Below are 15327 nucleotides of genomic sequence, written 5' to 3' on the forward strand. Positions count from 1 at the left end.
TTTACCCTACAATATTCTTCTATTTATAAATTTAAAAAACTTGAGGAATAAAAAATGTGGTTTTCATTTGAGGGGTTTTATGCTGATAAGCAATTGCTCCTACAAGTTCACCTTTGAAAACCAAAACTATGATTACAGTAAACAAATACCGATACAACGAACAAAACGTTCGGACCCGTTTTAAAACCCATTAAAGTAATTTATAAAAATTCTCGTTTTAACGAAGAGATTTTTTCAAAAATTCGTGAAACTTCATAACGTGAAAACTCCGTTTGTACTTTCGGAACAGATTTATTCAAGGCGAAAATCCGTTCATGCTGAATTATAAGTTTCATGTGTGACAACAAAAGCCAGTATCTAGCCAAGCGCTGCCGATTTTTGCGCTCTGAACGTAAAGCATCTAGCGAATTCAAAAGGGGGTCAGCAAGTTTTCAACTTTTCTTATGGTGCAAGTGACAATCGCCAATTTGAATCTTTTATAATGTCCTCTGGAAACAAATCTCTAACGCTTTTTGTGAAGATGATCAATGAATAAAAGTTCTGTGCTCAATATTTTTCTTTTCTTTTTTTTTCAGAAAAAATAATGTGTTCACTTATATTTTAGATCGTTATTAATGATGAATGTTGCAGATATTAGGGTTCAGATTTACAAAAACTTTTATAAAAATAATGAAATTTTTAAGACGATTCCGTTGCAGCGAAATTTTTTTCGGCCCCTTGGAGTTCGTTGTAACGGGATTTCACTGTATAAAATAAATCATGAACCTAAAAATAAAATTAAATTGTAATAAGACTAAAATGATCCCATACATGAGTGAATCTAGGTTCTGAATAACTACTTGTTTAACAGGTACGTTTGCACTGCATCGAGATTTAGGATGCGAAAATGTCAGCATTATGAACGATAGTTGTATAATAATTGATTAAAATACATTAAGACGCATTCACAGTATCTAAATTATGAAGTACAACAATTATTTAGAAATCAAGCATTTCATTCGTTAAAAACCAGGTTCAAACTGTTTTTCGTCTTACGATTAATTCTACTTACATAAAACATTTAGAATAAGTCGAGAGAAACATGAAAGTGGTGAAGTGTGTAAAAATGTCAATTGATACTGAAAAAAAAAGAGTTTAAATCTCAAAAAAGAGATTATTTTTTAATTTGTAATTTAATTTATTTTTTTTTTTATTTATGACCTGAAAAAATGATATTAAAAAGTGGAAAATTTAAGGATGCAAAAAAAAAAAAAAAAAAAAAAAAATATTTTTATAGCATAAGAAACAGTATGGGAGGATCCAATGTGAAGAAAAACAATTAATAAACCTTGATGATATGTCCCAAAATAGAATATTAATCTGAAAATAGAAAGAAAGAAATTGCGAACTAGCAGCACACACATAGACTACATCTCGCTCACTCCATTCAAAAACGTGATGTCTCAAAAATTAGCGATTTTGAGCTGTGCCATTTTTTGAGCTGCCATGAAGGAGTGACACATCTCTGCAAGACATGCATTTCTGTAAGTTAATATTTCGCACTTAGAAAGCAAAGTGTCGTGTCTGCATTTTCAAGTATTATTTTTTCGGAACTTTTTTTTTCCCCCAAGAATGTCACATCTTGGGTTGTGCTTGATTAGGCTCGAAACTTCTGTGTCGTTTAGTGAAAGATGATATTATTTATTCTGAAAACAGTATTGCTCCCCCAAAAAAAGAATTTTTCATTCTTTATTTTTTAAATCAAGATCGCACTATTTGCATTTATGTTGGTATTGTCGTTATTGTAAGGATAAAAATTAGAAACAATAATAACGTATTTTGAGATACTTCAAATAGTATCTTCGAAATTTATTGCAAGAACGTCATAAATAAAACACAACTTTTTAAAAATTACACTTTTTACACTTCTTTTTCATAAAACAGAGAAGAAATACCAGATTTTATTGAAAAAGACCTTATGCGTAAGAAAACGAGTTGATGTGTGCATCACATGACTTCCTTTTACTCCAATTTAATGTAATTTCCCCATTAATGGCAATTTTTATCTGATTCAATAATTTACTCTCTAAATATCACCAACAGTGGCTAAATTAAAATCAGATTTTAAAAAAAATCGCCAAATTTGTCGTCAAGTTGGCGACAAAACTTGGCGACCAAAAGACTGGTGATATATCGCCAAGTGTCCGACAAATTATAACACCACTTGAGTTCACATCGAAATTAACAAATGTTTTCCCCCCCAAAAAGGGGCAAAAGACCCCTTAAAAACATCCGAATGCAACCAAAAGGGAAGGTGCAGAACTAGGCCCCACTAGGAGTTTACGTACCAAATTTCAACTTTCTAGGACATACCATTTTTGAGTTATGCGAGATACATACACACATACACACATACGCACATACATACATACGTACATACAAACGTCACGAGAAAATTCGTTGTTATTAAATCGGGGGTCGTCAAAATGGATATTTCGGGTGTCTGTAGGTTCCTTGGCATATATCCACGTGTGGTCAGGTCGAAAAAAAAACTCAACATTCATTCGGGGGTGAGAAAAATGGAAATTAAGGCCGATTTTTGAGTGAAAATTTTTTCGCGAATACAATACTTCCTTTTTTGTAAAAGGAAGTAAAAATCAATCAGTGGCTTGAAATACAGTTTAACTGCATGATATCTTACTTTTAATTTTTAAAATGGTTCTCCTGAAAAATCACGTAGTTTGAGACATGACGTTGTTGAAAGGAGTGAGTGATCTGTGTGACCCAGCAATTAGCCAAAATAGAGAGACAAAATATTTCATAACAATTTCATAAGCTACAAATATAGTTTACTCTGCGCAGCAAATTGCAGATTGAATTATAACAGTTCCGAAAAATGTGCCAAATTGATTGATATAGTAGCTTTTACTTAATATTAGAGAATCATGTATGAAAATTTAATTTCACCATCATAGGTTAATTAAGTGCAATAAAGGGAAAAAACGGCTTAGATTTTATTCTGCAGATCAATTTTGCATTTTTTTCCAACAGAACCAATTGCTATTGACAGAAAAACTGTTGTGTGTCCCTTCATTGACGTCATTGATTTTGAAACTTTGGCATACCGTTCTCAAGACGAAGGTGGAAGAGGAGCATTTGATTGGGAGCTTTATTACAAAAGACTGCCTCTGCTTCCTGAAGATTTAAAGCAGCCAGCTGAACCTTTTAAGTATGACATCTGATTCTCCTCATTCTATAATTTCTCCATTCACTTTCTTCCTTACAAATAAATATTTCACTGTTTCACTGGGTTTTTTTTTTTTTTTCGTTGCACCATTACTTCTTTAATATTTCATCAAACTTAAAAAGTGGGACATCATTTTAAAGATTTTTTCATTTGGTAAAAAACGAGCAAAAAATTTCCCATTTCGGCTGGTTTTTGAAAACTTACTCTTAAAAAACGGATTTTTCAATTACACTGCGCGACAAAAATATACCTTCAAATGCTTCAGATATAATTCTTGCTGATTCTTATGTAAAATGACCCCCTGAATCTAATTATGACCACCGTCACTTTCCACGCATTGGAAATGCAGCCCCCAATTTCTTTTCATTTTTTTCAACCGTTTCATAAACATTATTTTTATTTGGAGAGAAAGGAATCATTATATTATTCATTAAAACTCTTCCGAGGAGCTAGAGAGGTGCATATTTAAAAACATTAACATTTGGAGCAGGTTGGGAGACTCTCTCTCTCTCTCTCTCAAGGGGGTATTCCCTCCTTAAATATTTACAAAATCATCAAAACCGATCTTTTTTTACCTTGTTTTAAAATTGTTTCACGTATTTTACGGCATCAAACCAGTGTGTAGGACTTACTGGGTTAAAAAAAATATTGAAAGCATCGTATTTTGTATAGACAGAATCGCATCATAAATCTTCAGTAAAGAAATTTCCAGTATTATTCAACTCACATTCCCAGACTTAATTAAGATCACAATGATTTTAAGTATACTTATACAAAAGCGTTAATGAAAACTTATATTGTTGGGGATGCACCGGCTTCACTGTTTATTACTTCTTGATATAGTGAAAAATGACTGGAGCAGTGCATCCCCAGAAATAAATTAATATTCACTAATGCTTTTGTGTAAGCATACTTGAAATCATTTTAATCTTAATTATACGTACACCTGTAAATTAAGTTGAATTATGCGTGAAGGTTCTTTGCTGAAGATCTACGATGCGACTCTGACTGCAAAATGCGATGCTTCCAATATTTTTGAGCAATCACATTGCTTATTGTTCTCACTTAACTGTCCTTGGCGTTACGCTGATTTTATTTTTTCCCCCCGCCTCCCTCTGCAGCACCACCGTCGAGCGTCCTCACGATGCTGCTCCTTTAGCGAAAACCGTCTCCAGGTTGCGTCCATATCCTACACACACACGCATGCAAACATACACCTACACACACACATGCCCACATACACACACGCGCCTAATAAACATACACCGACACACTCATGCTTGTGTGTACACAAACACAAATATACACGCCTTCATATACACACACCCACACACTCATGTCTGTACACAGACACAGACACAAACACACACACTCACACACTCATGTCCGTACACAGACACACACGCCTACACACACACAAACATACCCACACAAACACACACGCCTACATATACACACTCGTGATTGCGAAAAGCATAATTTGAATTCAAAATGTCAAAATTCAAATTAATTTTTTTTTCTTTTATTTTTTAGAACGTGAAAAAATTTTCTTATATGGGGCTCGAGTCCTATGTTTTGTATTCATGCCTAAAACTAAGAGTAAAATTGTTTAAAAAAAAAATCTATATATATATATATATATACAGAGGCGGATTTAGAGGGGGGCCATAGGGGCCATGGCCCCTCCCAAAACCTTGAGATTGTAGGATTTTTTTAAAGAAAAAAAATATTATGAGAAGACAACAAAATTTAACACATGTTTTTTACTTTAAAAGAAATTTAGATCTTTAATTGGGAGAGAAATTATATTCCTCCCCTTGAAACAGAATTATAATTCCCGAAATTTTGCTCCATCGTTTACATCATTTCTTGATACCAACTTTAGACACTTGGGCGATCTTTAAATGCTGTTGTCCTCAGAACACACCTATTGCTTACGAGACCAAAGAGAGTCTAAATTTGCATTTTTATGCCTTTAATTTCGAAACTTTTCCGGAAGAGAGCACCCTTTTCCCTTGCTCCTCCGCAAATGCCACAAAAGGTAACCAAAAATTGAACGTTAGAACTTAAATTGAGATTTTTTTTCAACAGAGATTAGCTTTCCAAGCCTTTATCCTTTAACTTGTAAAAGCGGCTTAACTGGACATTTTTGGAGCTTCAATTATACATGATTTCCGATAGTCCCCCCCCCCCCCCTCTCCCTTCCGGTTGATATCGTAATGAAAGCTTTAAAATGAGATTTTTGGAAGGAGAGCTCACACACGAACCTTGCATCCCTTTCTCTAATACGTCCAAAAATAGCTTGAAATTGGATTTTTTAGAGCCTCAATGACAAAATATTTCCAGGAAGGGAATATTCTAAACACCCCCCCACTTTCCCTTTAATGTCGGCAAACATTGCCTAAAGATGCATTTTTAGGCTTGACAGCAGAAGGGCTAGAAGAGCACCCACCCCTCTCCTAATTTCTCAACATTTAACAACAGAATATTTCGGTTTCTAAGCTTCATTTTCAAAAAGTATTTTGGGGTCAACACCCGAACCCTGACCTATCTTCTTACATCATCAAAAATAGCCCAAAATACGTTTTTAGGACCCTGATTTTCAAATACTACTTAGAAATTTCTATTTCCTGACGGGAGATTCTTTAATCCATCCCCCCTCACGTAACGTCTCTAAAGATAGAAGTTTTTAACATTTCATTTGAATAAAATTTCTGAGGAGTTTGTTTATAAATTTTCAATGGCCCCTCCCAAAATGATCGGCTAGATCCGCCACTGTATATATATATATATATATATATATATATATATATATATATATATATATATATATATATATATATATATATATATATATATATATATATATATATATATAAATGAATGTTTGTCTGTATGTCATCCATGAACTCAGAAACTACCCGGCAGATTTGGCTGAAACTTTCAACCTTTGTTATTTTTGGTACTGGGAATGTTTATAGACCAGTTCGAAAGAAATCCGATCGATAGTTCCTTTTTTATTCCAATTTAAGTTACAATCCATGGGATAAATACGAATAAAATTATCGGCTGCAGAAATTAATTCGCGTGAAAGATCTCATTGATAAGAAGTTAGCTGCTGCCATTTTTCTTGAGTTTGAACAAATAAATTCTTTCTTTATTGTTTTATGGCTTTTCGTGCAACGGGGGGATTTAAAACTTTTTCTATTTGATATTTTTAGCGATTGATTGATCTTGCAAACTGCGTGAGTACAAAATTTGAGTATAGTCACGGATTCACTTGATACCTGGACCGATTATTAGGAAAATTGCTATACATATGTATTTTTCCACGGAGAAGGTACATAATAGGCTCATTAAAGCCACTCGCCACCAGGTGGAACTGCAGAGTAGCAACTTCTGCCCCGTTCAACCGATTGTCATGAAAATCAGTATAATGATGTATTTTTTTGTTGGCGTAGCAACGCGCGTCGGGTACAGCTAGTATATATATATATATATATATATATATATATATATATATATATATATATATATATATATATATATATATATATTAATTTGAATTTTTGGCATCTTGAATTCAAATTATGTTTTTCGCAATCACGAGCGTGTGTGTGTATGTATGCGCGTGTGTGTTTGTGTCGGCGCATGTGTGTGGGTGCGTGTGTGTCTGAGTGTATGTATGCATGTGTGTGTGAGTGTATGTATGCATGTGTGTGCGTGTTGTGTATGCAGTGCTGTGCGTGTACGCGCGTGTGCGTGTAGGCGTTCGTGTGTGTGTAGGCGTTCATGTGTGTGTGTGTATGTAGGCATGTGTGTTTGCGTCTGTGTGCAGGCATGAGTGTGTGTGTATATGTGTAGGTGTGTGTGTAGGTGTGTGAGCTTGTATGTGTGTGTATGTATGCGTGTGTGTGTAGGATATGGACGCAACCTGGAGACGGTTTTCCCAAGAGGAGCAGCATCGTGAGGCGGCCGGTCGACGGTGATGCTGCAGAGGGTGCGGCGGGAAAATAAAATCAGCGTAACGCCAAAAACAGTCAACTGAGAACAATAAGCAATCGTGATTGCTCAAAGAACACCCTAGAAAAAAAACCGGTTTTGATTATTTTTAAATAATTTAGGGGGGAATACCCCCCAAAAGTTTCCCAGTTTTTCCAAATGTTCATGCTTTTGGAGTTGGCGCCTCTCTAGTACCACTTAAAAGTGTGTGTGTGTGTGTGTGTGTGTGAGTGAGTAGCTAATATAACGCTCTCTTCCCCCTCCAAATAAAAATAGTGACTATAAAACACTCGAAAACTGAAAAAAAAATGGAGGGCGACATTTCCAAGAAGTGGGTCGTGTAGGGGGAAAACGGGGGTCGTGTTTGGATTCAGGGAGTCATTTTCGATAAGAATCAGGAAGATTAATGTCAGAACATTTTGAAGGTATTAAACTCCCGATTATACGGGAGCGGGTTATCCGCCGAGCGGTTTATCCGCGAGTCTATCAAAAATTAGGAACATGTATTTTCGCAGCAAAAAGCAAATACGTGTAGCCTTATTTTTTTTTAATTAGAAAAATTGTAAATTTAAACTTAGTTGCTTTTGTTTTGTTTATTTACTTGCTTATTTATTTATTGCACTCATCGTGTATGCACTTGTTCTTCATTGATGTTAAGTTCTTTGGAGCAAAAATACAAAACATTTTTACTGTAATGTCTTTAATTCAACAAAGTAATATGCATCAATACAACCAAGTTTTTGAGGAAGAGCAATTTTTACCTTATTTTAGCCCTCATTAGTCTTTTTGCGGTTTATGAGTGATTTTTATTCTTTGCTTGTGCCACGTAATTCCGCGTATAATCGGGAGTTTACGGGCGCCATCCATTGAGGAGAAAATGAAACTTTTAGAAAATTTATGAATGAAACATTAAGTTTTTTTCTTCTGCACTTGTCTTGAAAAAAAAGAAAAAAAAAAATGGGAACAAAAAGTGTCAAAATAGGACTATCGGGAGATTAACGTTACATTTCACATGACTTATCGAGAAATATCGAAGTCAAATCTATATTGGTTTTAATTCCAATATGTTTACTATTTTATACCGCATTTAACTACGGTTTAATACCTACAGTGTGTTCAAGCGAGAATGCTTCGCGCCTATTTAACTAGTATATGTTTAATTCTCTAATGGTCTGTAAATGCTGGATTTCCCAAATGTGAATCAAAACGAAAGTAAACATAATATTTTAGTCATGTTTGATACTGTAAGTTTTTTAATATTTAATTCTGACTATCGTGAATGTAATATTACGTATGCATCACATTTATAGCATTTTCATTTGTCTTTTAATTAATTTATTTTTATGAGAAAATGATACATCATTTCCCTTTAAACCAGCTACATGCCAAGTCCTTTCGAGCAAAACTTTCACTCCCTCCAAACAAAGTCGAGGAATTCTACTGGATAATCAATTCCTAAGAAATTGTCTAATTTCTGTATGTGAGATAGCGATGAAAAAGTTAAGTGATGTGATTGAGTAACAAGACTGGCTTACACAATACAGTTTCAAATGCTTTGACTCATCAATACATCGTAAAATGTAATACTTCTCGATCTTTGAAACAGAAAAAACATGTAATTCTTTTTACATTTGAATTGAATATTACGTGAAGAGAAGAATTAAAACTTATAAATTTATTTACTCTGGTGTCAAAATGACGTGCTCTCAAATTGTACATAAAGTGATCACGCCAATGTTTCTATACTCGTAAAACCTTCAAAGCAAGGTCATGGTCACTCCACTTTGTGACCATAATAGCAAAAAAATACAGCTTTTGGGATGGGGATGGAAAGATATTGTTTTCAAATGTAGTTTGGTTCTTGAAAAATATAAAACGTTAAGGAAAAATAGAGCAAACCAATTTTTCATATTAATATTATAAGGAAGGGAAGCAATTATTACTTTGAACAGATTAGAATAAAATAATGAACTAATTGGTACTGAATTGCTCTTTCAGGGTCGTTATCAGAAAACATTACTTTAACTGGCGCAGTTCTTAAATTATGTTTCAATTTATTTTCAGGAGTCCTGTAATGGCGGGAGGTCTCTTTGCAGTTGACAGGAGCTTTTTCTGGGAACTAGGTGGATATGATGATGGTCTTGATGTATGGGGAGGGGAACAGTATGAACTATCTTTCAAAATTTGGCTTTGTGGTGGACAACTATTAGATGCACCATGTTCTAGAGTTGGGCATATCTACAGAAAATTTGCTCCTTTCCCAAATCCTGGTTTAGGAGATTTTGTTGGAAGGGTAAGATTGTTGAAACTTCTTTGTTATAAATTTCAAATAACAATAGATAAATTGTTTCAACAAAAAGAGTGAGTGAGTGCTGCAATTCAGCTGTTTATTTTCTGCGAAACATTCATATTTAAAATCCCTGAATTTGTGATCGACTTTGAGAGACTGGCTGAGCATTGGTTTCATTCCAGAACTATTCTAAGGAATCACATTTAACGAACTGCAAAATAATCCGTTACTTTCTGATAGTAATTAAGTGAAAAAGAAGCAAGGAAAAAACAGAGACATCTCACATCCAAATCAGTTGAAGGGGAAATGAAAAGTCGCTAATCGTGGGTATTGTCTTTTTTTTTTTTTTTTTTTTAAGATTTATTACTACTGGAAACGTAGCAGTTACAAGGCAGTGGCGTAGCTACAATTTTTGCCGCCCGGGGCGGTGCCTCTATTTGCTGCCCTTTCATTAAGACAAATCTAATACATTAAACCATCGAAAATTATTGAACTTCAAATCGAAAACTTAATTTGAGGGAGAAAGGAAAGTATTTTAACCATATTCTTCCTATAAAAAAAAAAGGAGGCGCAATCCCGGAGAACTATTCTAAATTTACATCAAAAAGTGGTGTTAAAAACGACTTCTCAGGTTCTTCCCCGAATCTTCATCAAAGCTAAAGTAAGTAGCCTTTGTTGACGTTGGGAAGTCGGGGTCTTTTCTAGAATATTTTCCCAAATTTAAGTTTTAAAAATGCAATTTAAGTCTGTCTCTATCTTAAAGGAAGTTGAGTGAATGAGGAAAATTCAGGGGTTTACTACGGAAATATTTCAACTTTGAACTCTGAGAAACCCAGTTGTAGAGTTATACCAAAACCTTGCATTTCGAAGAGCTTTTTTTTTTCCCCCTTTCGCCTCCAAGAAATAGGCTGCAAGTATATGTGCCTTATTTAGATTTTTTTCTCATCAAAGATGCTGAATCAAAGCCCCCAAAAGTATGCCGCCCGGGGCGAACCGCCCCCTCCGCCCCACCCTAGCTACGGCACTGTTACAAGGAAATCAAAGTTGAAAAAGTCATAAGAAAATTTTATCTCAGAAAGCTTTTTAAACATGTTTGTTTGAGCTTAAATTCCCGGTAATCTGCGCAATTGATATATTTGACTATAGAAAAAAAGGTCCAGTGATGCACTCTACCGTTGTGGCTATGAGATAAGTTTTTATTTACTTTTTTTTTATACAAAGAAAAAGTGCACAATATTTTTCACGGCTACTTACATCATTTACTAGTACTGAGCTTACTGTCTGACCGCTATATTGAAGTAATTGAAAGTTTTCTGCCTGCCTTGTAATGTTCTATGCAACGTAATAAATGATAGAAATCATATGATATTGTAAAATAAAAAATGGTGAGTTTTTAAACTCTTGAAATTTTACTCTTGGGGTTCAAAGTTGCATTATTTTTATTAAAATAATTTATTTTGCATTACATTCCTCACATAATTCAAAATTTCCCTAAGTGGCGGTCTAACTTTGAAACAGGTTAATAATTCATGTTAACCATTTGAGAACAATAAGGTTTGGAACAGGGTATGGAAGTTTGCAAGGTTTTCAAAAAAAAAAAAAAAAATGCAATCAGTTTTTTAACAATAACTTATTTTTTGTCTGATCCCTCAATAACACAGGAGAAAACATTTATAAGTTATTTTCATTCGAAAATGTATAGAACACATTTGGAACTTAGGGGACACATTAGTCCCATGGCCCTCTAAGCATCATAGTTATTATAATTTTTATTTCTTAATTTTGGATATCTATACAATATTGTAAGAGTATCCCTTCAATTTTATAAATAGATCCACTTACACTACTATATAAAAAAAAATATTTGATCATTGTTACTCTGAAATAACGGCACATAATGTGCATCTCCCCCCTCCCCTCCCAGGTGTTTTTTGAACTATTTCGTATCAGTTCACGACAGTCGGTTGTTAAAACTATTTCAACTAACTGAGCCAACTATTGAAAGTGACATATTAAATGTGATTTATTTTAACTATCAAAAACTTTCTATACATTCATTTTTGTACTTTTATTACATTTAATTTCATTTCTTTTAATGTTTTCTACGTTATGGATTTTTGCTCGGCTTGAAGATACTTTCAACAGCACTCTAGGCATTACTGAGAAAGTTTGTGGTTTGCTCTGAATCTTGCTTTCTCAAATTAAACTTATTCCTAAATTTAGCTTAGTGTATTTTTAGATGTGGCATAGTTCGTTATTTGTATTGTTCTCTAATATGCTTTGTTTTTTTCCGAATAATTTGCTCCCTTCAGTTAAGTTTTGGTGATTTAAATGCGTTAATATTTACCTTATTTTTCCGAATATAACGGAAAAGTGTTATTTTTCGCTCACAATTGAATGATCAAAGCATTACTTGCCCTATGTGATGCTGCATATTTAATGATTAACTTCAATATCCATTTTCTTTCTTTTGCTTTTTTATGCCTACAAAACTTGTTTGATCCATAATTGTTTCCTTAAAACTTCCTTTTTTTAGTGCTGCATAGTAAGGTTCGTTTGTAAGCTTCCTGTTCAGTTTAAATGCTTGTTTGCATTCTTCATTAAAGCATTCTTTGTTCTTTCATTTGGTTTTGTAATCCAAAACAGTATTCACTGCATCCGAAACAGCTACTTTAATTTTTATCCATATGTCTTTAAGAATGGGGGTATCTATATCAACTGTAGAAAGCATTTTTTCCACCATAGCTCTGTAATTTTTAAGCACTTCATCTCCTTTTACCTTATCAGAATCAAATCTTTTCACTTTCTTCAAACGGACTTTATTGGCATTTAAACAATTTCCTCTTGTTGTTGCAATCACTAAATAGTGATTAGAGTTCATAGCAGCTCCTCTGAAAGTTCTTAAAATAGTTAAATTGAGAAGTGTGTAGCTACAATGAGAACATGGCCAAGCTGATTAAAAATCACTCCATCTCCGGGTGCTTCCCAGTTGTTTGTTGTTCAGCGTTTGCCAACCTCAAGTTCATGTGTAATAGCAAACTTCACAAGGCATATACCAAGACTCTAATTTCTTAGAGACTAGAACCTTGACTATAAGGGAGGAATGACTTTTGGGTATGGGGGGGGGGGGGGTAATATTATTTGAGAGTAGAATCCTAAGAAGCATTTTTGGAGGAATTCAAAAAAATGTAGTCTGGCGTTCTGTACAATTTATTTAAGCACCCAGATGTTGCCTAAACTATTAAGATTTGCCCTATAAATTGGTTCGGCCATGTTACCCACGTTGAATGTAGCAGCATTCTAAAGAGAGCTTTCATGGCCAAACCGTATCGTATTAGAAGACGTTTAAAGGAAAAATTGAGCTGGGTGGATGCTGTGGATGAGGATTGTATTTTCCTTAAGTCTAAAAACTGGAAATGCTTACCTGCGAATAGGAAAGCCTGGAAACAGATGGTGCAGAAGGCCTTAGCCCTCCCTGGACCATGGGTGATGATGATGAAATTCAATTTTAAAAGAAAAGAACCTGCCTTTTGGTCTAAAACTTAACAGAAACTATCGGGTTGGACTGAAACGCAAATAGATAGGTAGAAACACTAAACACAATTGGTTGAATTTCCACCTCAAGTGATGCTAGTTTTGGTTATTTGTATAAAAGCAGATTGCAAACGAATTTTCCCTCTAAATCTTTGCTTCACTGATAAAAGAAATAAGAATCAAGGGTTAGAATTCAGTGAAAAAATTTGCTTAAATATTTGATTTTAAATTGCAAAATATAATAATTTATAATAATTTTGCAAAAAGAAAATCTTTTTTTTTTAATTTTCAGAATTATAAACGAGTAGCTGAAATATGGATGGATGAATACAAAGAATATCTTTACTTGCGCAGGCCCCATTATAGGAATATGGATGCTGGACACCTAAGCAAGCAGAAAAGACTGAGAAGAAAACTAGGTTGTAAATCCTTCAAATGGTACATGGAGAATGTAGCTTTTGATCAGCCAGTAAAATTTCCACCAGTTGAGCCTGCAGACATAGCAAAAGGACAGGTTTGTTTTTATAAATTAAAAATAGAGGTTTTCTCGGGGACAGTAATGCAGTTGGGTCATTCCACGTCAAATCAACGAGCCTCTCAACCTGACCATCATTGATTTCTACAAAATTTATATTTGAGTCAAGCCATATGTAAACAAATATATTTTTAGAATTTTTTTTTAATCAAAAAAAGAAAAAGTTAGTAATAAAAATAGTAGGTTTAATATTGACACTGGTCAGAGACAAATATGAACGAATCAAAATGAAATGAATTCAAAGCGCAAATGTTTTTCCCAGAGCTGTGCAGTCAGAGATAAAATGTCCAACTCTCGACCCCAACTCCTAGACTTTTGGGCCGTCGACTCCGACTCCTGCTTCTGTACCCCAAAGTCAATCCGTTTCCGTCTCCACGACTTCAACTTTGATTCCGCAGCCATGGCAGAAATGTAGAGTCGGAAGAAAAATGACTGACTCCGATTCTAGGAGTTTAAAAGCCTTCTAATTATCGACTCCGACTCGTTTATCCTAAAATCAGCCTCTAACTTTGACTCCGCAGTCTTGATTTGTACTTGGGCTGCTAAGTTGGGAGGGGGGGAGAGGAGAATGACAAACTCCGGCTCTGACTCCTACTCCTGGAGTTTTCGAGCCATCTGTTCCGACTCTTCTTACTCCAAAATCAAGCCGACTCCGAAAACACTGGTAGAGTTACGGACTATAGGAAAAATGACCGTCTCAGACTATTAGAATTTTAAATTTTCAGCTTCCAACTCAGACTCCTTCACCTCAAAATCAGTGCAACTTCGACTCCGAATCCGCAGCTGCGTTAGTTTTATATTGTGAAATATAATGATTGTTAATAGTTACATTCTGAAATTTTAATTTATTCATTCTAATTTTGTCAACGGGGAACAAAAGGAAATTCAAAGATCATTTGTTTTAACAGAGAGAACTGGGCAGACGATTTTATTTTATTCATTTATTTATTCATTTATTTATTTATTTATTTATTTATTTTTGTGATGAAAGGACATTTTTTTTCTGAAGTATCTTTATTTTTATTTATATTCTTATTTCACATATTTGTTTATTTTTTTGGCAGCGGGTGAGAAAATAAATCCGAGATGCTCAATTTTTACACGGAAGAAAGAACGAGTTTTTTTTTTTTTTTTTTGATAAAATGCACTTCTTTTGAGGATATTTTTAATTTAATACTTTCTTTTTTTCTCTCTCTCTTTTTGAAGGCTATTTATGAATTCTTTAAAAAAAATACATTAGCTGCATTTAGTGATTGCAATACCGGTATACCGAATACCGGTATTTCGAGCAATTTTGCAATTTCGTAATTACCGGTATTTGTTGAGTAAAATACCGGTATTTTCGGTATTAGCTGAAAATAATAAATAGTTTCAGATAAAGGATTTTCAACTTAACTTATTAAATACCTATTTATATTTTAAATATACAGTTCTTTTGCCGTGATGCAGTGATGTTCGCATCTATTTTTCGGAAGATATATTCCCAGTAATCCATTACCCACAATATGTGTATGCGATCATATACTTAATATGTCATTATTTGAAGATTTTTGAAGCTTGAGGGCATGCGCTATGTGTCTAAAAAATGTTTAAGATTACACGGCGTACATGGAGTATAATCCTGTGGGAACACCACTGATAAGATGAATTGCATTTTCTTGTGCTTTGTGCACAGCACCACGTTTTTTTTCCCCCATTTCTCCGATCGCTCACTTTCCCATTTGTGAAAGCTAATTTCAA

General features: G+C 34.2%; 1 protein-coding gene across 1 annotated transcript in view; it reads left to right on the plus strand.

The window, feature by feature from the left end:
• The window catches only part of LOC129231573 (putative polypeptide N-acetylgalactosaminyltransferase 10), a 51157-nt gene that overhangs the window by 21258 nt on the left and 14572 nt on the right, over positions 1-15327 (plus strand). Inside the window, exons 5-7 of the mRNA XM_054865930.1 lie at positions 3031-3208; positions 9293-9521; positions 13345-13566. Coding sequence (XP_054721905.1) covers positions 3031-3208; positions 9293-9521; positions 13345-13566 — 629 coding nt within the window. The remainder of the gene's footprint in view (positions 1-3030; positions 3209-9292; positions 9522-13344; positions 13567-15327) is intronic.

The sequence above is a fragment of the Uloborus diversus genome, chromosome 10 (assembly GCF_026930045.1).
Source record: "Uloborus diversus isolate 005 chromosome 10, Udiv.v.3.1, whole genome shotgun sequence".
NCBI classification, from domain to species: Eukaryota; Metazoa; Arthropoda; class Arachnida; order Araneae; family Uloboridae; genus Uloborus; species Uloborus diversus.